Here is a 25,355-nt window from a genome sequence, read left to right on the forward strand (position 1 = left end):
AAAGAAATAGTACCCCCATTTTATGGCTGGGGAAAAAAACAGGCCTAGAAAGTTGAATGATATGCCTTAGTTCTCACGGTTTATTAACAAAAGAGGCTGAATAGTGTACAGTTTACAAGCAGAGCCTTTGGATGCAGATGGACTAAGCATTGCCACTTGAGCAAAATTATTTATCTCTGTACCAACTTCATTCTCTTCATGTGTAAAATGGGGTAACATCACCTCCCTAAGGAAGTAATGAAAATTAACCAAGAAACCCAGTGTTAGGCACATAGAAGGTATTTAGTAAAGGCAATAGTTAATATCAGTATTAAAATTATTGTTATTCTTATTGAAGAGGAAATACAGGTTGAACTCCAGTCTATACTCATCCACCACCACACGCACCACCTGTCAAAGACAGGGGAGCTTCCAACTCTTGAGCTTAGATTTGGAGCCCTAAACAATCGTGCCATTGGTGGGCCAAGACTTGACTCTTAATCAGGCGTGAAGGGCCAGACCTGAGTAAGGGAAGTGGGAGGAGAGAGTCAGAGGTACAGCTGTCAACTCAGGAGGCCAACGTCACATAACTGATCACCCTTCTGAAAGGTCTTTGTAACCAACCAGTGTGTCCCAGAAAGCGGCTAGGAAACAGGAATCCTGGAGAGATACGATCCAAATAATCTTCTGTGTGACTTCTGTTCCCAGGTTTTCCTGAAATATGTTCTTGACTATCCGCTGGGTGATAAATTGAGACCAAACTTGGAATTCTTGCTCGCTCAACTGAAGTAAGTTTAAGCCATAAGCTACACAGAGGAAGCAACGAAGGTAGTTTCTGCTTTCCTTTTAATGTGGCAGCGGTCTTGAATAAGCTGAAACGTAATGGCACATTCTCTGAGGATGATGTCTTGTGAATCATTGACTTGATTAGCAAACATTGTGTGTGGCTTCATATTGCAGTTCTGTAAGTTGCTTTTCAGTTCCTTCTGACCATTGAATTGTCATTAGAGTCCACTTAGGAGAGTGGTAAAAAATTAATAAAATTACATTTAAAACTGCACAGTAGCATGGTATATGCAAACATTAAAATTGGGAAAACGGGGTTTTTTCCCCACTGTTTAAGATATAGACTGGCACCTTGAAACAGTGTTTTAAGCTCTGAAAAATAATTATTAGTAAATTTAAAAGATACTAACAAGTCCTTCCAATGTTCTTGCCCTAGTTATGAACATGAGACTGGGAGAGAGTCTGTCTTGGAAATGATCGCTTATCTCTTTGACACATTCCCTCAGGTACCGTGAATTACAAAAACAAACTGTTAGCCGTGTTTCCCTTGAGCCTTTGGGAGCCCACGGTCCACCCTTGTTAGGGCCTCTGAGAATTCTAGTCTGAGTGTGCTCATAAGTGCCTGTTTTCTTTCAGGGGCTGCTCCATGAGAACTGCGGGATGTTCTTTATTCCTCTTTGTCTAATGATGGTGAATGATGACTCTGCCATGTGTAAAAAGATGGCATCTATAACGATCAAATCCTTACTCAGTAAAATCAACCTTGAGAAAAAAGATTGGCTCTTTGATATGGTTACCACCTGGTTTGGAGCAAAGAAGGTTAGGGTTACTTTTAGTAATATTTCAATGAAAAGTCTTAGCTTTTTGGTGTTCATACTTTAAGTAAGAATATTGTTGGATTAATTTTTCTCAACTAGCTTTATTATTTTTATTTGATTATGTTAATAATATATTCTTATAGTAAAATTTCAGAAAATATAAGAAGTTACAGAGGGTAACGTAAAAATCACCTCTATTCCCACTACATGGTTAATGTCAGCCAATTACTCCACTGTGTGACTGTTTCGTAATTTACTTAACCAGCCCCCATTTATGAGTACCTTTGTTTCCAATTTTGCTTATTCAATTTATGAAATGTAATTTTTGTCAATGATTGCATCTACTTGATGACTTTACCACCAGCATCACTGGCTCATCTTTGTGGAATATAAACAGCACATGTCATATCTTACTACTGGTTTAAATGTTAAAGTCAGAATAGAGGGCTGAAGGGATGGTATGAAACTTTTTCCCTTTTTTTTTTTTAAATTTAAAATGAGAATAAAATGTATTAGTGGATAATGATGAATACCACTTTTTTTAAATATTATTTTTGGGTATGAAGATTTCTCCGTGTTTTTCTTGTTGGCCACCAAAGATCCATTCTCCGTTGATTTCTGGTGTCATGAACTATTGAGGACAGAATCATGCATACTTTTTATTTTACAAGTTTGGAAACAGTCTCCCAAGTTGTATTAATATTGTCTTGTGGTGAGTTTTTGTTTGTTTGTTTTTTGGCTTTTTTTGGTAGAGCTTAAGTAGACAACTCGCTGCCCTGATCTGTGGCTTGTTTGTGGAAAGTGAAGGCCTCACTTTCGAGAGAAGACTTGGAACTGTTCTCCCTGTGATTGAAAAGGAAATTGATCCTGAAAACTTTCAAGATGTAAGTTATGTGCTAGAGAATAAAACTTTTGCTAACTTTTATAGTTTTACTTGAGGTAGTCTAGCTAATAGATTAAATGATGTGTTCAAAATGTTTTTGTTTTCTTTTTATTAATAAAAGCAAGAATTCAATGTAGTTGGATCTTCTTTTTAAAATAAAGGTCAAAGTAAGTTATCTTCCATAGTATATGACGATCGAAGGTTCTCTCAAGCAGGGTGATTCTGCCCCTCAGGGGAGATTGAGCAATGTCTGGAGACATTTTTGGTTGTTACAACTGGAGGGTAGAAGGGTACTACTGGCATCCAGTGAGTAAAGGCTGCTAAATATCTTCTAGTGCACAAGATAGCCTCCCACAGCAAAGGATTATCCCACTCAAAATGTCAGTAGTCTTGCAGTTGATAAACACTGGTGTAGATTTACATGCTAGAGTAAAAATGTCCATCAGATACTTTGAAGTTGTTGTCTTAGTTGATTTGCATCCAATCTGTGTTTAGATTGTGGAAGAAACTGAAGAAAAAGCTGCAGATCGTCTTCTGTTTAGTTTTCTGACACTGGTAACTAAACTCATCAAGGAATGCAGTATCATTCAGTTTACCAAGCCCTATGAGACTTTGAGTAAAATCTGGAGTAAGTATCACCTTTTTATTTCAATCTAATCTAAAAGTAAGCACATTAGTTGTGATAAAACTATTGAAAATGGATTTGGGAAATTAGAATATGAATACTTCAGCAAGTCTGTGATGTCAAAGAAAAAGCCTATGAGAAAAAAATTAAAGGGCTTTCATATTAATTACAGTAAAAATGTTTCTGAAAAAAAATATATATTTATGACTTTGTAAGTAATATATTTCATTTATTAAAGAAAGAATATTAGTTGTGGGGGAGTATAAGAAAGGAAAAAAATTCCCCAAAGTTCCTCCTTGCTACTTGATGATTAATTTGGTATCGATTTCCATCCAGTCTCTTTGTTGTGTTTTGTTGGTGCATAATTCCATGTAAACTTTTATATCCTGTTTGTTTGTACCTAAGTAAGTATATTACTATAATATGCTTAGTAGTTACCCTTTTAAATAGCTATAAATAGTCCATCATGTAAATGTGTTAATTGACTAAACCATTTCACTTCTGTGAGACATTTACGATATCACTCTTTAAAAGAAAAATAAGATTATAGATTTTTAAAGTTAACATTCGATTTTGATTAGTCTGTAGGAAATAGACAATGGAATGAATGCTTTCAGTACCCACCTGTTTTAAGAGAACTCAGCATCCTATGAGAAATAATACAGTTACTAAGTTACTGTATGACCTACTCTGGTATCCCTCCACTGAGACATGGCCAGATAATTACAAAGGGGCATGTAGAACAAAAGTAAAACCACGTTCATGAAATATAGCAATGTAGACTAAAACTCAGATATGACATGATTCATCCAGAATTTTAATCCTGTTCCCTGACACCACAAGGTTTTTCCACTGTACTTTCCAAGTGGCATATGGAGAGTGGCCATGTAGCATTAGAGTATGACATTTAAGGGATCGTATTTAATAGTATGAGCTTTGGGACCAGATGGAGCTGGGGCCCAGGCTTGGTTCTGCCTGTTACAGCTTGGCAGGTCACTTAGCCCCTCCGGAACCTCCATTTCCGTATCTGTAATATAAAATGGAAATGACAATTCCAGCCTCACAGAACTGTTGTGAATCTAAATGAGATTTGTGTAACACACTTAGCCCCGTGCCTGGCATGTAGGAAGCCTCAAGAAATGATACTTTTTCAGTCAGCTGCTTGGAGCCACCAATTTCAATACTTAGGAGAAACCAATATGTACCTACATATATATTTACATTAATTTTAATTTAGAAATTGTGAATATTAATGCCACCTTCTCTCTCTTGAATCAGAAACTAGTTCTTAATGGAGCTGGTCTGTTTTTAGGCTTACTCGTACCTCTCTCGTGTCACTTACCATGTTTGCAGTTGGTTTTCTAGTTGCTTCCAGTATCTCTCTACCTCACTTCTCCCTAGCTCAACAGCTTCTGGGAAGCAGGGGCTATTTTGTTCATGTTGAGTTCTCAAATCCAAGCACATAATAGGTACTCACTAAATAGGTACTCGCATAATAGGTACTCGATACATGCCTGTCAGTCATATTTACCACCAGAGTCCGGAAAGCTGCAAGACCTCTGTGAATGCATTTTGGTTCCCTTGGTTCCTGTAGGTCATGTACACTCCCACCTGAGACATCCGCACAGCTGGGTGTGGCTCACCGCAGCTCAGATTTTTGGATTGCTCTTTGCCTCTTGCCAACCAGAGGAGCTTATTAGAAAATGGAAAGCCAAAAAAACTAAAAGGAAACTCTCAGAACCTGTAGCGTTCAGGTTCCTAACAAGTGACCTTGACCAAAAGGTAAGGTTTCTCTAAAACTTCTTCCCTCATGATCTGTGTGGGATGTTCCTCCTGGTTCATGTAACTACCTTGGGGTTGGCCCTTGTGAGAAATTCTTCCAGCCAACAACTTATTGCGTATGTGAAGCTATAGGAATGTTAGGAACTAGAGAGGGGTCACCCTCAAGGCCAAGGTTTTTCAAAGATAAGTTTTAGACTGTCAGTCTAACCAGACTTTTGCTTTGCATGTTCATCTTCCATTATATGTTTAAGTTCTTTAGCAACATTGGCAAATAAGATTATTATTGTCTGCCCTACCTCCTTCATAACCTTATTGATAACTAAATGAGATCACATTCATAAAAAATGTTAGGTAGGGACCATGTTTTCTCCATCTCTGATTTCCTAGGGCAGCCCAGCACAACACGTGGCTCATAGTGGGAACTCTGTAAATACTGAATGAGTGGAAGGTAAAAGGGAAGAAAAGGGGAAGAAAAAAGTATTGGAATGTTGCAACGTTCTCTACCAATAATCTAAGGGATTGTGATCTATTAATCTTATCTCCCTAGAGCTTGAAAGTATCTCATTTCCCTGGGCTTAAATGCTTGTGGAAGGTAGAAGGGAACAGTTATACAATTTCTGGTCATGAACCTTCCCACTCCAGACCTGCACAGGTGGTCATTCAGAGCAAAATCTAGTATTATTATGGTTACTCAGAAATGTCCTGCATTGTGTCTCCTAATGTCCATTTTCTCTTCACAGATGAAAAGTATCGCCCTAGCCTCTTGCCATCAATTACATTCCAAATTCTTGGATCAATCTCTAGGAGAGCAGGTAAGTATCGTAATCCTGTCCACTTAAATAAAAGGGACCTATTGTCCCAACAGTCTAGGGATAGGCTTATATTTGGTATTTGGTTTTTGTTTTTCGTAGTTTAACGCTTGGGAAATTAAATGAAATATAAACATATTTAAATACATGTTCAGTTACGCACATATATCTAATTAACTCTGGGGTCCATTTGGGGTTTCTCTTGGTTCCATTTAAAATTCCCAGTAAAGATGATGCAGTGGAAGGCTGTTTATTAAATCTTTTCGTCTTCAGTTATAACGTATGTACTCCGCATTGTGACTGATGCTTTGAAAGGCATTGTTTTTATATTAAACTGTAATATTGAATTTCTTACCCTCGAATTTGAAGAGAAAGCACTAATGTTCATGCTACAGTGTAGTCTGACAATTGTCTGTCCTTCACAGAAAACAGAGAAATAATTCCATCACTAAGAAGCTTTATCTGTTTTCATATAAAATGTATATGTAAAATGTTAACTATAGAGAAGGCATTTATAAATACATAGTAAATGTGAATTGCTTTTGAATAGTTGGTCTGCTGCCCCGCCCCCCCCCTTTTTTTCCTCTTTTGATACAGCAGTTGTGCTAGTAGATGCTGAGGTGACACAGATGTGGTATATGGAGATGAATAAGGCACTTGACCTCATCTCTTGTGAGTCATGCACAAGATGGAGCAATGTAGACCGAGGGATAGGGGCACTAGGGATTAGGTGAATACTACATCTAAAGAGTGGTCTCAGGTGGCATGCCATAAACACTTAGACTTCTATCACTTTTTAAAATAAAAGTATACAACACACTTCATTATATGGCAGGGTTGGGGAAGGAATGGATAGCTATTTAGTGGATAGCAGTGAAGCCAAAGAAATCCTGCCAGGGGTCTCACACAGTATCAGTTTTGATAGAGGTGGACAGACAGACCATACAAACTCAGGGCAGGGAAGAGATTTACTAGAATTGACCCAAGATGAAAGTATGGATTTTAGTTCATTATAATTTTAGCATGAGTTAACAATGTGAAGTGGCTGCCACAGGGGGAAAGGGTCTCCAAATCAGGGACTGCCTTCGTGGAGGCCAGGCTTCCAAAAGAAGGAAATGACAATCTTGGCACCAGCTCTTGATGGACAGGCTAGACTAGGAAGGTGTGTGGGGTTCTGAGGACTACATTTGGGGAACTTTAGGAACACAGCACCTCTAGTGGAGCAGCCAGGGTTTTCCCTCTCCCATGAGGGGTGTGAAATACCTACATCAGCAATTTTATGGATGTCACAGGGACTCAATAAAGGGGGCCCTTTTTATAAGACTAAAATTGTCTCTGGGCTGGTTCCCTGGATCAGATGGGATTTGAGGAAGGAGGAGCCAGTGTTTTGAAGTTGGGTTTGAATTCTCAAGACCTTCTAATTCCAGCTGACCACTCACTTTATCTTTGGGTGAGTCAATTAGTAACTCAACCCCAATCTTCTCTCCGGATAATAGTACCTAATAGGGCCATTTTAAGTTGACACATACACAAAGCTATTCATTAGTGCTCAGTAAATGGAAATTGTTATTTCTGTGAATGAGGAATTTAAAGCTATCTTTGAAAATGTAAATGGATGGTCCAGAATAAATCTATTTACTTTGTGTGACCCTAAAGGATAGAACAAGGCCAACTGGATGCAAGTTACATGGAAATGGGTTTAAGCACACAAGAACTGATGAATTACAAAAAAAAGGAACGATCATCAGTTTAATAGTGTAATACCCAGTTGTTTTTTTTCCTTTTAATTTTTTTTATTGGGGAATACTGAGGAACAGTTTTTCCAGGACCCATCAGCTCCAAGTCAAGTTGTTGTTTTCAATCTAGTTGTGGAGGGCACAGCTAACTGGCCCATGTGGGAATCGAACCGGCAACCTTGCTGTTATGAGCACTGTGCTCTAACCAACTGAGCCAACTGGCTGCCGTTTTTATTCCCTAATCGTTGAATACCTATAAAACTTCTGTTTTGCCAAGCCATATTTATTTCAAAATCAAAGTCCAATTCCTCCCCGCTTTTTTTTTATCGGTCAGTTTTATTTTTTAATTATTTTTTGTTCTTAGTTACAGTTGACATTCAGTATGTTTCAGGTGTGCAGCATAGTGGTCAGACATTTATATAACTTATGAAGTAATTCCCCCGATGAGTCAACTACCTACCTGGCACTATACATAGTTGTTACAACATCATTGACTATATTCCCTATGCTGTAACTATTTTGTAATTACTAATTTGCTAATCCCTGCACCCTTTTCACCCAGCTCTCCAACCCCCCTCCCCTCTGGCAACCATCAGTTTGTTCTCTGTATCTGTGAGTCTATTTCTTGTTTGTTTCTTTATTCTTTAGATTCCACAGGTAAGTCAAATCATATGGTATTTCTCTTTCCCTGACTTATTGCACTTAGCATAATACCCTCTAGGTCCATCCATGTTGTTGCAAATGGTAAGATTTCATTCATTTTTATGGCCAAGATTTTCTTTTTTTTTTTTTTAAGGTTGTTAAGAATTTGTTGTTCATAGCCAAAGTCTTATATTTACTGGAACCCGATTCTGGGGATAAGCAAGATGAGATAAAGGAGGACATGGAGGAGCAAGAAGCTTTAGGAGATGGCGTAGCCAGAGAGGATATAGAACATGAGGCCTGTGCACACGAAAAGGAAGAGCACAGCAGGCCAGCCACGCTGCTGTACTTGATCCAGAAGTTGTCCCGGATTGCAAAACTGGAATCCGCTTACTCACCTAGAAACCCCTTAAAGGTATGAATAATGTGCAGTCATTGAAAGTAGTAATTTATTTTAGAAAATAATTTAGTGGTGTCAGTGATCCTCCCAAGTCCCTGGGAACTTTTGAATCCAAAACTGCAGCTGTATCTGCCCCCAAATAGACCTTGTTTTCTAAATGGTGTGGCACCAAGTATAAGAGAAATACTTCTGATGAACAATGATCTATATTTCCAGAGAACCTGCATCTTTAAGTTTCTCGGAGCTGTGGCAATGGACCTGGGCGTAGACAAGGTGAAGCCGTACCTCCCGGTGATCATAGCTCCTTTGTTCCGAGAACTGAACAGCACCTACGCGGAACAGGGTAACTGCAGCCTCTCTTCTCAATACCTGCGCCTCTCTCCTGAATGCTTCCTTCTCCTTCCTGTCCTCTCCTCGGCAGAGTTTATTTTAGGAAAGAAAACTTGCTAGGTATCAAGGCAATAGCAAACAAATTAGGCATGTTTGTGTTATATTTGACTACTTTCTCCAACATGCTTTCTCGTGTCTAAGAATGAATGTTCCTACGTTTCACTCCTAAGTATAGATTAAATATTCAAAGAAAACTATAATTTGGGGTGGTTCTAAACCTCATAGTGCTATGAATAATGAACAATGGAATGTCATTATATTCTCAGGAATTATAAGGCAAAAGTATGAAATAGTTTAAATATCTATCACTTCAATTTTTCCTATTTTTCTTTTTTCTTGCCAGTGCATTTGGTACATTTCCCTCAGTGATCCTAAAATGTCTCTTCATAATAGGAGAAGAGGGAATTGGGGGTTGGGTTGGAAAGAGAAAAGGTGAAGTGAATGTTAAGAGTTTTAAAATAAAACAAATGAAGTAAATGTCAAAGCAGGAGCTGTTTTAGTCCCACAGCCTTGAGTTTCCTTCCTCTTAGAAAGGAAAAAGCAATGGTGAAGGTCAGGTCTGCTTTGATTCTCATCAGCCAACATTTATGAGCACCTAATATTTGCCAGGCAGTCGGGGTTCAACAGTGGAAAAGGCCTCGTCTCTACTGTCAAGAAACTTGCGATCTAGAACAGGTGTCCTGAACTCTCCTGAACTTGATGCAAAAATCTGTGGGTTATTTGCATTTGGGAAAGAGGAGGCAAGAAAGGGTGGGAGAGCACAGCTTTGTGTAAGCTTCTCAAAGGAGTCTGATCCACCAAAAAACAAAAAAGGTGATTGTCAGAGCTAAGCCTGTGACCTGTGAATTAGAGAGGACCTAGAGAAACACACTTACCTTTCCCCCAATCTGCGGGGCTGAGCAGGTTAGTAAAAGTAACCCAAAATGTTTCCATCCAATTCTCAAATTAATAATGTCTTCTGAGCCAGGATTCCTCTGGGAAGTAGGTTTCATGGTCTCTGATCCCTTGTTGTATCCTGGGAGATGTATCCAACACTTCTGCTTGTTCTCTCAGAAAAGTAGAGGCTAGTTTCAGATTAGTGTTTAATGTTGAAGTAATAAAATTGATAATGCCTCAGGAGTTTAAATTTTGCTTATTGTTGATTTTGTAGATATTCAAATATCTCCTTTCTAATGTAATTGCCTCTGATTATTGCTCTGTGTGTGATTAGATCCTTCGCTGAAGACTCTATCCCAGGAAATCATAGAATTACTCAAAAAGCTGGTTGGGCTGGAGAGCTTCTCATTAGCCTTTGCCTCTGTACAGAAACAGGCTAATGAGAAAAGGGCACTCCGGAAAAAGAGGAAGGCTTTGGAGGTAAGTTTGCTGTTTGAAAATACTGCGTGTTCTTCAGGTTTAGTAACTGTTTGCAGGAGTGTGTGCATGGTAGTACCCAGGGAGGAAAGAGGAACCGGCTGGGCCTCCAGTTTGTTTTTAATGGGCATATATTGCATTCGTGATGTTTAAAAGTGAACAAAATGGTCCGTTGTGCATTTGGTTTTTATTGGCTTAACATTTACTTTAAAGGAATATAAAATTTCTGTTCTTTTCTCAAGTTTGTAACTAATCCTGATATTGCCGCCAAGAAAAAGCTGAAGAAACACAAAAATAAAAGTGAAACAAAGAAGAGAAAGATAGAGTTCCTGCGCCCAGGCTATAAGGCCAAGAGACAAAAGAGCCGCAGCCTGAAAGACTTGGCAATGGTGGAGTAAAGTGTCCCTGTGCTGACAGTCTCCCAGCTTCCCCAAAGCATCACTTTTCCAGTTTTCTGCTGGTCTGACGTCACAGCACGTCTTATTATTTAAGGTAAACTTTGGCAGAGATTGTATATTATTATACCTTTAATGTAATCATGCTCAAATATTTTTTAATTAAAACACTTCATAATACTATTGTATTTTCACTGTCTAAAAAGCATGTGACATTAGCCATAGTTAAAAATTATTGTTTCTAAAGATACATTTTAAAATAGCCATACAAAAAGTTAGGAGTAAATCAAACAAATGATTTAGAAATACACTTCTGGAAGCAATGGAGGCAGTTACAAACTATCAAAAGACATTAAGAAAAATTTGCACACACACACACACACAAAAAAAAAGACTGCACAAATGGAGAGGTATAACCATGTTCATGGACAGGACAATTGAGTATCATAAGATGCTAGTTTTTCCCAAGTTAGATCCCACTGGTATTAAATGCGTATCTGAGCAAAATCCCAAAAAGAGTCCTTCATATTATCCTAGTAAGCCAAATCTAAAATTTGTACAGAAGATGAGCTGAAAGTAGCCATGATGTTCTTTAAAAAGAACAGTTTTCCTATCTATAGAAGGAACATGTGATCAATTCTACTTCATTAAAATTAAGAACTTCTCCTTAGGAAAAGACGGAACTGTTATGGTATGTACCACAGACTGATAAAGGATTAGTGGTATCTAGGCTATATAATGAATCCCTATGAATCAACAAAGATAATCCAGTAGAAAGAGTGGCAAGAGCAAAATAGGCATTGCACAGAAATATAAATGGCCTTTAAGCATTAACATTTAGATGACATATTATATTCTCAAATATGAAAGTACTTATGTACCGGTTGGTAAGTGGTCCCTACCTTGAGACCCTCCCCCCCCCCAAGTGCCACCGTGGCTGCGTGAGCCCCTAGACTCCATATGTCTCCACACCAGAAATTAAAGGCTTAATACCTGGACTGTTAGGGGTCCTCCTGCATCAGCTAAGTCTATCCAGTTGTTAGATATTTTGAATCACCCCTGTAGTCAACGTCATTAATAATTAGGAAAATGCAAATTAACAACAGAATAGAATTCCATTTTGAACCCTTCAGACTGACAAAGCTGACATCACCAATGTTGGTGAGCATGGTAGAACAAAGGGAACTCTTGTAAACCACTTGGGCAAATAATTTGGCAATAGCTTGTTCAACCATATGGTGTCTTGCCTCCCTCTACACTTGCTATGGAAGCAATATTCTTTAGTGCCCCACGTACTGGGAAAGGAGCGGAAGAGCCATTCTCTGTGCCAAACACTTCTGTTTAATCCTCAAAGTATCCCTGAGACATGCCCTAAAATGGGTTATTTTACAGATAAGGAAACTGAGAGTCAGATTAAATAATTTACTTAAGGGTAACATAGATTGTAGGTAGCATAATCAGGATTCAAACCCAGGATTGAAAGCCCTTGCTCTTAGAATATGTAATTATGGGGTTAGAATATTACAGCACATAGGATAGGAATCAAATGTTCAAACATTTCATAACTTCAGCGTCTGTGTCTTGATGTAGCTTGTCTCTCAAACAGGAGTTCTCATACTACCAGGAGTTTGTAATGTGCCAAACGGATAAATATGGGGCATCTTGAAAGGCCAATTTCAGTTCTAAGTGATTTAAAGTATATGTATTGCTTTCATAAAAATTTTAAAAATAAAAAAACAAGTTAATATTAAGGCAAAAATCATAACAGATATCTCAGGGATACTGAGCACAGCTTTGTTTTAATCAGTAAATATTTATTGAGTGCCTACTATGTGCCAGGTGCACCACACTAGATGGAAGGGAAACTAACAGTAAATATAGTTGGTCCCTGCCCTCAAGGAGCTTACATTTCCACAATTTAAAGTGCATCTCAGGTATTCTAATAACAGAATTCCACCACTCAATTTTTCACTGTGACCATGTAACACAGTACAATTGTCAACCAGTTATAAAATAGAGTGTTAGAGCTAAAACAAACCTTTGATATAATTTGTCCAAGTCTCTTGTTTTAGAGAGAGAGGAAAAACCAAAAAAACAAGAAAAATACTGAAGGAGTAGCCATTCGTGCCTAGAACTCATGTGTTCTGATTTCAAGTTTGATGCTTTTTCCATTTTCAGGCTTCTCACAAAACAACACTCAGTAGATTTTTATAAATATCAACATTCAAACTCCTGCAACACACCTGCATAGTTGTTTCCCACTAGACAAGAACCTTTTGTTCCATATTAAAATAAGTTATACCATATTAAAATAAGTGTACACTCTATTTAGCCCATCCTATTGGTGACAAACCAGACAGATCAGCGTTATCCAAGTGCCCTCCTCAGGGTTCAGCAGGGGCTACACACAGGGCTACCTGCCTGCCAGGACCCCACTCCCCTGTCTTCTGTTCTCAGTGATCCTCAACTGCCAGAGACTACTTTGCCACTTGACACAAAAAGACCAAATTAGGAATGACTGCTGGGGAATAAATAAGAAGAGTAAAAGTCCCACCAACGAAAAGAGAAAGCCACATTCATGTGAGTTGAGAGAATGACCAAGTGTGAGGGGAGAGAGAGGCCAGATGCCTACATCTGGAAGACAATGGCAGGAACAGGAAATGAACCCCTGCTGTTCCTGAGACCTGAGGGTCACTGTCACAATGGTATTAAGTTCACTTCACCGGCATCTAATTTTTTAAATGCTGGTTGTCCAATTTAAAAAATGAAAAAAGCTCTCCCTGATTTTAGTAATTACTAAGGACTATATCTCCTTCTGTCACACTGTAGCCAATCCTGGGGTAGACTGGGCAGTTGGAAAAGTTCCTTTGAATGTAATTCTTTTCGATAGCCTAGCAGTAAGCCTAATTTTTAAAACCAAAAATGCTTAATTTCTCCCTGTAGAACCAAAAAGATTTTGGCTTTTCACCAAATTTACATGTCCAATTACAAGTAGGTTAAAGGAATAAAAGAAAGCAAGGACATCTTTTACAATGCTTCTTAAAATAGATCTTTTTTTATTTCCTTCAATGTGAATTATTTCTCTAAAGTGTTGTGAATTCATCAAATACAACAATTTAGGATTGTTTTTACTACCTCTACTAGTATGGACAAATAAATTTATAGACATTATTTTGAATGTACAATACTTCAATTAGCATAATTTTTTTTAAGGAGTTAGGCTGTCTGTGTTGCCCAAGTTGGCATTTTCAGAAACTTATGGTGTAGTTTATGGGACAAGCTCCTAACCCTGAAATACCCTTCAGAGCCCTGCTCCCCCACCTCACTAGCAGCTGGATAAGCTAACTTATCAGAACCCAAGATTCCACACGTCCATAAAATGAAGACATTACATACAATCTGTCCTACTTACATCACAGGGTTCTTATACAAATCAACTAGGTCAATATATGTAAAAATTTTCCGACAACTATAAAGTACTATAAAATGACAATTACAGATAAGTCAGTGAAATTAACCACCAAAATAATTACTTCAACTTCATGCCTATAACCAAAAGCTCTTAAAACAGTTAAACAAACTGGTCATTAAGCAAATGAAGACCTAACCTACTCTATTAGTCTAATTTTCAGAAAAACTTAATTCATTTTAGGGGGGAAAAAATCTTAGTTAAGATATTTATTAGTGTTTATACAAACAAGCTACAACCACTAATTCAAAAATAGGAGGGTTATTTTCCTTAATAAGAGTACATTCTTTAATAGGATGGTATTTGAATAAGAATTCCACACAAACAGAATATATACCTTAACACAAGAAAGCAAGGAAGGAATACTTTACATTATACAGACCATTCAGTTGGTTCCATCACAATGAGTTACCCTTCCAACCAAATACTTATTTTTTATATTTATTACAAATGTCGCAGTCAGTTCAGTATATGCCAACAATCACAAACAGTTCTAACATTTAGTAGTGTGAAGCACACTTAACTGTTTCCAAAAGGATATATGATGTGGTCTTCATTTCAGAGGAGTAGAAGTGATTGAATTACTGTCTGCTCTTTAATGTTTCAACTAACCTGTGAAGAAAAAATGGTTTCATAAAATTAACTTCATACTTTCAGGTACAAAGTATGATCGTTTATCAATTTTATACTGGAGGTGGATTCCAAAGCATTTTAAACGATGAAGGCTAAGATAGTTATAGAAAAATTAGGTTATAGACTTAATTTTGACGAGGATCTTTTAGCTTTCACTGGCCTACACTTTGAATGACTAATCAGAAAAGACCAAATATCTACTTTCCAAGCTGCTACTACCACAGCCAATTATCCAGATGTGGATAATTCAGAGGTGAAAACTAGTCTCAGTCCCCAAGGAGCTGATAATCTAGTAAGCAGATGCACAAATCAATTACAAGACAGTGTAATAAGTACTGTATCACTAACCTGTGACATCTAACCATGTGTGTGGTAAGGCAGTGGGCATGGAGATACGAGTATGTCAGGGAAGACTCTGGAAAAGAAAGCCTTAACCTAAGTCCTGAAGGATAAGGAACTGAGGTGAAGTGAGGCAGGGAAAAAGAAAAATGGCAGCCTTAACTATAATCAGGTAGGTGCTGTTGAAATAAAAGTGACTGCACATGAAGGCAAGTGGGAGAAAAGGCTGGAGGAAATTAGTATTATGAGCTGCTAAGTAATTTGAATTTCATCCTTAAGATGACAGGGAATTTCATGTGTGTACACAGCTGCACTCACGCACAAATGCACAGATGGCTTCTGGAAACATACTCACCATTCCATTGCCTCATCAAGGCCAGTGCCTTTGGTTGCTGAAGTTTTGAATATTTGCCATTTTCGGTCTTTCAAGGCAGGTAACCCAAGTGAATTTGCCATTTCTGAGGGAGTCATGGCCTGTTCCATGTCCTGCTTATTTGCAAACACCACCAAAATGGCTTTTCTCAGCTCTTCTTCCTAAATAAAAGATATTAAATTCCTTTTAATCAATTCATTCCCTTGAGTTTAGGAAGAAATGCCAAAAATACATTATTTTAAAAGTGTATTTCCTAATTATTAATATGTAATGTTCATTATAAATTATTTGAAATTATAGAGAAGTACAAAGAAAAGAAGTTTCACCCATAATTCTACCTCCCAAACATGACTACTGTTTAACATTTTGGGTATTTTCTACTGCTTTGTAATTCAGATATTTATAGTTAATAAATTTATACATTTAAAAATCACACTTATATTTAGTTCCATACCCTGCTTTAAAACATAAACTAAAGATTAAATCATGTATGATTTTCTAAACCAACAGTTTTCAAAGAAAACTATTAATGGTTAAATGTACTCTATATTTCAAATACATGTACCATAAACTATATAACTGTTTAATAGTATTAAAATTCCAATTATATTCTTTTCATTTGGCTATTAAAGAAACCCAAGTGACAGAGTCTTTATACAGAAACCTTTGTATGAATCTTTATTTTCTTAACACAATCCTCTAAAAATGAAATCAAAGTATGAACTTTTTTCAGGCTCTTGTTGCATATATTAGTGAACTGCTTTCCAGAAAAGTTGTAATATTTTCAACTCCACCAAAGTGTATGACAGTGCCTATCTTTAATGCAGCCTTGGTAGAACTGGAAATTATATATTTTTCCAAACATAGCATCTCATTATATGCTTATTATTAGGGAATTAAAAATGTCAAAGTTATTAGCAATATTTTTTTCTCCTGTGAATTGTAGGTTCTGCCTTCTGCTCATTACCTATTGAATGGCAGCTCTTGATATGATTAAAAACACTAATCCTTAGTCACTAGTTGTAAAACTGTGTCCTGGTTCCCTGTTTTACCCTAAGTTATATTATCTGGCCTCTAAAGTTTTGGAGGTTTTTTTGTTTGTATTAATATAATTAAATCTATCTCTTCTTTTGTAATTCCTTCCAATTTTTTGACTTACAAAGACCTTCCCTATCCAGAAATTTTAAACATACTCACTTACATATTCTTATAGTTAATAATATCTATTTCTACATTTAATTCTTCATTTAGAATTTATTTTTGCATACAAAAAAGGTAAAACAAATTTTGTGTCTGTAAGTTTTGATGTAATAGTCCTGACCTGTACTTTACTTGTACTTTTTATCAGATAGTAAATATTCATTGACTGAATCAATTAAAAGTTACTTCTTAAAGAATGAATAATTTCTCAGGGCGGTCAGGTGGCTCATTTGGTTAGAGCGTGAGCTCTGGGCAACAGGGTTGCCAGTTCAATTCCCACATGGGCCAGTGAGCTGCGCCCTCCGCAACTAGAATGAAGACGATGAGCTGCCACTGAGCTCACTGGTGGTCGGATGTCTCAGTTGGAGCGCATGCTCTCAACCACAAGGTTGCCAGTTTGACTCCCGCAAGAGATGGTGGGCTGCGCCCCCTGCAACTAAGATTGAACAACGGCAATTATACTTGAAGCAGAGCCGCGCCCTCCACAACTAAGACTGAAAAGACAACAACTTGACTTGGAGCTGATGGGTCCTGGAAATACACACTGTTCCCCCAATAAAGTCCTATTCCCCTTCCCCAATAAAAATCTTTAAAATAATTTAATACATTTTAGTTATTTCTCCATAAGTTTATAAAAGTCAAATGCTAATACCACAAATAACCTAACAATCCAGCACAACTTGAGAATTGCAAACTACTTAATAATCCATTCCTTTTATGCAAAACTTTATATGATAAAAATCCATTATACTGTGTGAACTACATCTACATAAAGCTTTTATTTTTAAAAATCCAATATACCCAAAGCAATTAAACACTCCCTTAAAATTCTTTAAGGGAATTTGGTCTAAGAAGCTCTTATAAGTATGATGCTATGTTGTAAGCCAGTGTTTAAAACTATTAGGCCTACAATTTGTAACTTGCAAGTCACTAAGAAATCAGTAGTAAAGAAATCAGAAGTCCAAAGTAGTCTGAGAATGCGTTTACCTAGATGTAATCAAGTGGCCTACAACTTATATTTAAACATTCAATGACTGAATAATTCAGTTTTGTTGAGAAAAAGAGACCTAATTTTCCTTAATTAACTATTTAAAGCATCTTCTGAATTCAGTCAGCCAGCCAATAAATTGTCTTATGCAACGCAGCAAACAATGTATTGCGGTCTTAATTAAGTGCTATACACTGTCCCACACCAGGGATATTAGGGTAAACTCGAAAAACTTACACTTTAGGGTGGGAGATATACCTAAGTAAACAAATATATTTTAAAATAATGGAAAGAAACGATAAATGGTACGAAGAATAAAGTAGCAAATAAGGGGTTAGAAAATAAGACTCTCTTTGGGAAGAAACCTACAAGATGAAACACATGAAGCAGGTAGCCATGCAAAGATCTGGGGAACAGCACTCCAACCAGAGGAAGAGCAAGTGCAAAGAGCCCTACGCCAGCCATCAGGTGTGCAAGCTTAGTGTGTTCAAAGAACAGAAGCCAATGTGGATAAGGCACTATAAACCCAAGAGTAAAGAATGATAAAGCTGGGAGAGGTAAGCAGGGGCCATAATTGGGCTGGAAACACGTATTTCTCTGAACTTCAATGCTGAAACAATTATGCTTTCTTACTATTTATACCCATATCTGCTTCCATAAGCTAACGTATATGACTAGAAATAAAGACTTTTTTTAAAAAAATTACTTCATAGAGTGACAAAATACTTTAGTTTAGAAAGAGTTCAATTCTGAACTTCCTGGAAATCAAGGAATCTAGTCTAAAGCCTGTTAGAAGGCTGGATTTTTCTTTTCTATTTGTCTCCAACCCTCTCCCCAACAGTATTTCTGGAATAGGAAGTAATGTGCATAAAAGAAAAGAATACTAAAGGCATGGAGGAAAAAAAAATCCCTGCTTTCCTTTTCATTATTCCTACATGTAATAATAAACAATGGAAACAGCAAGCAAATATAAATGATTTTCCCACATTTTAGTAGTTTTCTTACCTCCAACATGGCAACTAACTCTGATTTGGAAATGCCAATTCGGTCTCGGTCACAACTGTCCACTACATAAATGACTGCATCTGTGTTTGAATAATAACATCTCCAGTACGGCCTAAAAAAAATTCAGAAAAGGAGAATATATTATTATTTGAAAGAAGAAGAAATGGGTACGTTAATTTATATGCTAGGACTTGGCAGTGATGGGGGGGTTACATGCCAAACCTGCCCACCCATGTTAGAATCAATGCCATAATGATGCATTGTTTCTGATGGATATATACCATAGCCCTCAAATGTGAAGGGAGAAAAAGAATGTTGAGGTAAAGAATAAATCACAGGGCCAAAGAGTTTCAGAATGAGTTCAGACTTAGGCTGAAAGAATATATTTATAACCTATAAAATCACTATATGTATTGATAAAAAAGTTGTACACAGAACTGATCATTACATCTTATAAATCTTTAACTAGGAACTCCTTAAGAGGAATGGACTCTTAAAAAATTTTACTATGATTTTTATATACTAGGCATTAAATTGATCACCAAAGACACTAGAAAGTAGAAATTGCTAAAATTAGAAACAGACTCCAAAATGGTTCAAGAAATAAAACAAGTTAAAAGGCAGCAGGATGCTGGGGAATGCACTACTAATCTGTTAAGATGGTACCACAGTAAGCAACCACTGACAGTCACCCAATATTCACAGTCGCCACATCTGGCACAGAATGCTGGGCAGGAGACCTGAGTTCCAGAGGGCATCTATGTTCACCTTACCCCTAAATGGTGGGCCTGAAAGGTATTTTTATGAAATCCAGAATAGTCTGTCTCACATTTGAAGGGGCTGACAAGAACTAAATGAAGGACCCTCTTTAGTAAAAAAAAAAAAAAAAAACTAATTAGGTCTTGAGATTTTCATGAAAACACTTCATTAAGTGATATCTGAAAAACCAGTTTCCTTAGATTTTAATTTAATTGAGAGAACAGGCAATTTTACCTCATTTTAAACTAGGTGGCTTCCACTTAAGTTACAAAAGAAGATGTATTTTGGTTTACTGCTGTTAACCCTACAAGAGCGAATAAATGTTAAATACCACAAAATAATCCAGTCTTCGTACCATACCTGATACTTGTCTGTCCTCCTAAATCCCAGACTTGGAATTTAAGGTTCTTGTATGTTACCGTCTCAACATTAAATCCAATGGCTGAAAGATAAATAAGTAGTTTATGTAGACTAATGCATTCTACCTTCTAAGTATCCAACCTAATTGAGTTTCCCCAACGAATGGGAATTACTGAATCACATTATTGGTTAAGATATCATTCCATTTAAGACAAGACAATATGCTGTGCTACAGACAGACAGACACACACACACACACACACACACACACACACACACACACACCCCATCAATTAGCAAGTTCAGCACCACCTTCAGGTTATATAAGAATCTCCAGGGGACCAGCCCCATGGCTCAAGTGGTTGGAGCGCCATGCTCCTAACACCGAGGTCTCTGGTTTGATTCCCACATGGGCCAGTGAGCTGCGCCCTCTACAGCTAAGATTGTGAACAACAGCTCTCCCTGGAGCTGGGCTGCCAGGGGCTGCCATGGGCTGAGCTGGCAGCCAACGTGAGTGGCCAGCAGCCAGCGAAAGCTGCCGTGAGCGGCCGACAGATGACCGACTATTTCAGCCGGGGGAGCGCAAGGCTCATAACACCAGCATATGGGCCAGTGATGGAGCTGTGTCCGACACAACAAGACTGAGAAACTACAGCTTGAACCGGAGTGGGAGACAGGGGGGAGGCGGAAAAAGGGGGAGGGGGAGAATCTCCAGTCCTCTGCAAATACCTAATTCTTAGCTCAACGGAAATCGTATTATGTTAAATTATCATAATACAGTACTGGCATAAAAAGTGTCCAGAAAGTTGTACTTAGAAAGGACAGTTGCAGATGTATTATATAAAAAATTGAATTTTGGTAGGTAGCAAATAAACAGGGAACGAAACCAAGAAAGCCTAGATTCTAAACTTCAGTGGGTAAGGACAGCAATGGCTGGATACTGCTTTATGGAAGCTGGGTTCTCTAAGCCTGGTACTCTCACAGACCCTCTGCAGACTTCCTCAGGAGCTCATCTGTAAAAAGGTCACAGCTGATTGGCAAAGGGAAGGTGTCTCATCCCTTTTACCTGCCATCCTTCTTAGGCAGAGCTCTGGCACCACACAGCTGAGGCAGGATATCACTATTATCATTGAAAGGAATCTAAGGGAAGGTGCAGAGGATGCTGGAAAAACTTAGAGGAGTTATACATACAAAAATTACGATTTTAAAAGTTTAAAAAAAATAAAAACAGCTGCGAATTTTTGTTTTAGATTTAAGTTTATATTGGTAAATGATTCACATGTATATGACAAGTTTGAGGTAAGAATGTAATCACCATCTCTGCCAGGACTAAGAACACAGTTTATATGCAAAGGACAGGAATGTGGTGTAGATTGGCATTCACTGAAATGCAAGCCACTGGGCTGTGTGCTCTGCAGAGACCCCCAGGACTCAGAGATGGGCAATTTTGAAAAGCCAAAATCAAGGGAACCGAAATTTACTGAAGGTGGCAAGAAGAGAGAAAAGATGTCACAGAGTTTTAAAAGTTCTTCTCTCATAAAAAACTATCTTTTTTTTGTAATCTGGAAATTTAACCACGATTAAATATAGAAATATCTTGCATGACAGAGTAATTTAGAGGCATAATTTAAATACTCGCGCAAACTCTGAACTCTTAAACTTAGTTTAAATGTATTAATCTCCTCTAAGTAAATTCAGGTCAACAAATGGTAAAAAGTATAAGTAGAACAGTATTCTTATGTAGTCAAACAGGACTATTGAGAATATTTTTCTAAGATACCCACAACTGATTTAAAGTTGAGGTATTTCTTCTCTTAATAGTTTTAGGTACCAGATTAATTCAGCATTCAGTCTCTTCAACTCAGCTCTTTACAAGTAATCAACAGAATTACTTACGAGAAACTAAGCTTAAGTTAAAATACCTGGTAACAAATACAGAAAAAACCACTTCACACGCAGTATCACTCAACATCTATATAATTCTTTAAAGAGGTTTACAAAGTATTTTATACATTTCACTTATGTCTCCCTCAAAGCCAGTGGATATTTATTGTCTTCATTTTATCAAAAAAGATACTGGCTCTCAATGAGATTAAGTGTCTTACCTCAAGCCAATTTTTAAAATAGCTCTAAACAGCAAAACCTAGCCATGCACCAGGGTCCATAAATTACAACAAACTGCCTCTCAGTTTATGAAAAAAAAAGTGTTATCAATAATATGCTCATGCTACAAGTTTATAAACCTTATGAATTATTTTATTATGTGAATTATTCATTCAGAAATAAAGTTATGTGGAGTGGAAAACAGAAACCCCTATAATTAATCATTCCAACACTTACTAGGAATAGTAGTAACGACTTCTCCAACCTGTAATCTGTACAAAATCGTAGTTTTTCCTGCTCCATCTAATCCCAAAATTAAAATCCTCATTTCCCGGGTTCCAAACAGACTAGAAAATATACTTGAGAAAAAGCCACCTAAAAAAATAATAAAAGCAAAAATGTATTAAATATCATTTTCAGAACTAGGTCCACAAAACATTTAATCTTGCCCTTTGAAAGCTATACCAAATTAAATATTGTATTTTCCTCCATTCATAGATGCATATTTTTGCCCCAACTAAAATACATTATTCAACATCAAACAAGTAATTACTGATTGTTACTATGTCCTAGATATTGTATCAGGAAAACACAGAAGATACACTAAATAATAAGAGAAATATGACCACTGCTTTTATGGAGCTCACTTTCTAATCAAAAGAATATGGATAGCTTGGCATGATCACCCCACTACCCCTAAAAACCAAAGGGAGAATCAGAATGACAGTGGGACAATGAGGTCCTCGCACATGAAAAGCAATTATTATGATTATTATAGTTTATACATAATATATTTACATTATAATAAATATTACGTTAAATAAATATTTATTATTATATAGCATCAGTACCATCAGAACTACCTTCAATCATTGAGATTTCTGTTAAGCAATATAACTAGCACAAGAAATTGAGACATAGCAGCCCAAAATAAAAACTATTCTTCATAGAACACTCATTTAAAAAAAATAATGCTACATTCAATTCATCATGAAATATTTCCAGGAAGCTCCCTATATGCAAGGTACTGTGTAATATAAAAGACCTTGCGAACAGAGTAGAATTGTGGTTACCAGATATGGGAGAATCAGGGAAATGGGACAGATGCACAAACTTTTGTTACGAGATGAGTAAATTCTGGAGACCTATGTGCAGCACAGGGATTATCGTTAATAATAATGTACTGTACACCTGAAATTTGCTAAGAATGATCTCCAGAGGTTCTTATCATACACTACGTAAACTGCTGAATGTATTGATTAGCTTGATTGTAGAGTTATTTCACAAGGTATACATATATCAAAATATGTTGTATACCTGAAATACATTCAATTATTTGTCAATCATAACCTCAATAAAACTGGAAAAAAATTAAAAATTAAAAAATTATCCTTTGTCTCAGCAGGCCTCCTAGAAATGATTGTGTTTAAGTAAAATAATTCCTCATAGAAAGGAAGGTGGAAATTCAGAGTCTTTATTATTCTTTTTACAACAAAAGAAGCTAATTTATTTTCTTTTACAATTACAAAAAAAAAAAGCACCTTGGCTTGACTCTTTCCCACCAAAAGCATTAGATTGAAAGTTACATTTAATAATATAAAAAACAACTGACAACAGAAGTGATGCCACTCAATAATACATGATTATTCGACAAAGAAATGGCACAATTAAGAGCTGCAAGTCTGGAAAAATGAACACTCCGTCAGGTAGAGAACCCTTGGGAAGTGTAATAGTTGGGGTAGAATGTTGACAAAGTACAGGTTTAAAAAAAAAAGGCGAAAGAGCAAAATTGGAGGTGATTATGGATGAAAACAGGAAAGTGCTTGTGGTGTTCCAGAGCAGGAAGTAAACCCCCCAGAAAACCGTGGAGGCATTTAAATAAGCCAAAGCATTTCCACCTTCATCTGGAGGGCTGCGAACAAGTTAAAGGAGTTGCACCTTCATTTTGGGCTCTAGCGGGGAAGACGGTTTACCTGATGTTTGTGATGACAATGTAGTGCCCTCAATCAGCACTCCAAAAATTGAGATTAAAATGTCATTCACTGACCAGTAATACCCTCCCCATTCCCTCCTCCACATTACTCTATTCTCTACACGACAAGCTACGGACAAGCAGACAAATGACAAAATGGCTATCAAACGAAATTATGAGCAACACCTCCCTTTGGATTTCTCAAACGGATGCAGTCCCACCGACGGGTGGGGTGGGGTGGGGTGGGGAGGGGAGGGGTGGGGAGGGGAGGGGAGGGGAGGGGAGGGGAGGGGAGGGGCGAGGGAGGGAGAGAGGGAGAGAGAGAATGAATCAAGTTTCCACAGTGGGGTCAGATCTCATTTTTTACCCAAGAAACCTCAGCGAACCAGTGACTGACATGTTGCCAAGCTTCGCAAGACCAACTCCGCCCAGCAAGTCGAACTGGGTCTGAGCTGCTGAGGGAAAAGTTCATGGTCAGGGGAAAGGACTCGGAGCCGGGCTCCCAGGTCTCAGGGCTGTGCGGCCCCGCGGTGCCCCGACCCGACCCCGCTGGGATGAAGGAGAAAGTAGCGAGGAGCGGGACGACCGCTCCAGGAAGGATCCACCCCCACAGGGGAAGCGCCACCGTGAATTAAGTCCTCAGCGACCTCTCCAGTGAGAAGCTGGCTAGTCGGGGGTTCCCAGGCCCGCTCCTCTCCTCCTCCGGACCCCAGCCCTGGGCCGCTGCCCCCTCAAGCGCGGCCCAAGCGCCCTTCTCAGATCCCTCACCCATGATGAGCCGCCTGTCCGCCCTCGTCGATCGTCAGAAACAGGTCGCGGCCTCCGCAGCGACTCTTTTTCGAGCCCGAATGCCGCCGCTTCCACTCGCCTCGGCCTCCCGCTCCGGCTGGGAGGCGGTTTCCTTGGAAGCCTGGTCCGCCAGCAACTTCCACGTCGGACACCCGGCGGGGGCGGGACGGAGCAGCCGTCACGACTGCGCGCCTGCGCGGCGGCCTGTGTGTCCGCGTCGTCGCTTTCGACGCAGGTCCGCCGCGCTCTGGGTGTAAATACTGTGGAAGCCGGAAGAGAAAAAAGCTCAAGGGCTCCAAATCTGTCCTGCTTCTGTTTTCTCTGGCAGGAGGGCTTCCAAAACAGGGAAATTTGAATTTTCATTTTTAAATTCTGACACCAAAAAGCGGCGAATCCGCTAACCGAGAATGCTAGTCAGGCTTCGGTGCGGCAGCTTGACAGGACGTGGGCGCGGGCTGCGGCGTCGCAAGAGTTGCTGGTTCTGAAGCGCCCTGTGGGGCGACCCAGCTGTACCTGGGTGCGTTTTCCGAAAAGGCACTAGCACTACGTAATAATAAGAAGAAGACACCCCAACTCCCCCGCCACCAATGCAGAGCATCCTGACACCTAAGGCCGCTAAAGAGAGATTTTGGGCATCGCAGGGGCCTGCAGGGTCAGCGTTAGAGCGCCTCCCCGCACACACACACCTTTCCTTCACATGACGGTGCACCTGACCACCTTTCTGTGATTGGCAGTGTGGGCGGGCTGATCTAGATCACAGGGATTTG

The 25,355-nt window shown here is 38.4% G+C and overlaps 2 protein-coding genes across 2 annotated transcripts in view; one reads left to right on the forward strand and one right to left on the reverse strand.

Moving 5' to 3' along the window:
* UTP20 (UTP20 small subunit processome component) overlaps positions 1 to 10,778 on the forward strand; it is an 88,940-nt gene extending 78,162 nt beyond the window's left edge. The window contains exons 52-62 of the mRNA XM_019732102.2: positions 688 to 767; positions 1,202 to 1,271; positions 1,402 to 1,584; positions 2,336 to 2,467; positions 2,962 to 3,094; positions 4,686 to 4,873; positions 5,614 to 5,685; positions 8,215 to 8,475; positions 8,677 to 8,803; positions 10,061 to 10,206; positions 10,446 to 10,778. Of these exons, the coding sequence (XP_019587661.2) occupies positions 688 to 767; positions 1,202 to 1,271; positions 1,402 to 1,584; positions 2,336 to 2,467; positions 2,962 to 3,094; positions 4,686 to 4,873; positions 5,614 to 5,685; positions 8,215 to 8,475; positions 8,677 to 8,803; positions 10,061 to 10,206; positions 10,446 to 10,601 (1,548 nt within the window). The 3' untranslated portion in view covers positions 10,602 to 10,778. The remainder of the gene's footprint in view (positions 1 to 687; positions 768 to 1,201; positions 1,272 to 1,401; positions 1,585 to 2,335; positions 2,468 to 2,961; positions 3,095 to 4,685; positions 4,874 to 5,613; positions 5,686 to 8,214; positions 8,476 to 8,676; positions 8,804 to 10,060; positions 10,207 to 10,445) is intronic.
* Positions 10,779 to 12,391: 1,613 nt separating this feature from the next.
* Positions 12,392 to 24,774, reverse strand: ARL1 (ARF like GTPase 1). Its single transcript, XM_019732103.2, has 6 exons — positions 24,568 to 24,774; positions 22,065 to 22,202; positions 19,725 to 19,806; positions 18,606 to 18,717; positions 15,395 to 15,573; positions 12,392 to 14,679 (listed from the first exon to the last, which is right to left on the reverse strand). Exons 1-6 carry the CDS (start codon positions 24,569 to 24,571, stop codon positions 14,649 to 14,651), a joined length of 546 nt encoding a protein of 181 aa, XP_019587662.1. The 5' UTR covers positions 24,572 to 24,774; the 3' UTR covers positions 12,392 to 14,648.
* Positions 24,775 to 25,355: the final 581 nt, after the last annotated feature.

Source organism: Rhinolophus sinicus, linkage group LG02, assembly GCF_036562045.2.
Source record: "Rhinolophus sinicus isolate RSC01 linkage group LG02, ASM3656204v1, whole genome shotgun sequence".
Lineage (NCBI taxonomy): Eukaryota > Metazoa > Chordata > Mammalia > Chiroptera > Rhinolophidae > Rhinolophus > Rhinolophus sinicus.

Excerpts from the sequence above, each read along its gene's own strand:
- ARL1 (XM_019732103.2), bottom strand. Across the intron at positions 19,807-22,064 it reads AGTCGTTACTACTATTCCTA|CCATTGGATTTAATGTTGAG; the intron begins GTAAGTGTTGGA and ends TTTATCTTTCAG. Across the intron at positions 18,718-19,724 it reads GGAGGACAGACAAGTATCAG|GCCGTACTGGAGATGTTATT; the intron begins GTATGGTACGAA and ends AATTTTTTTTAG.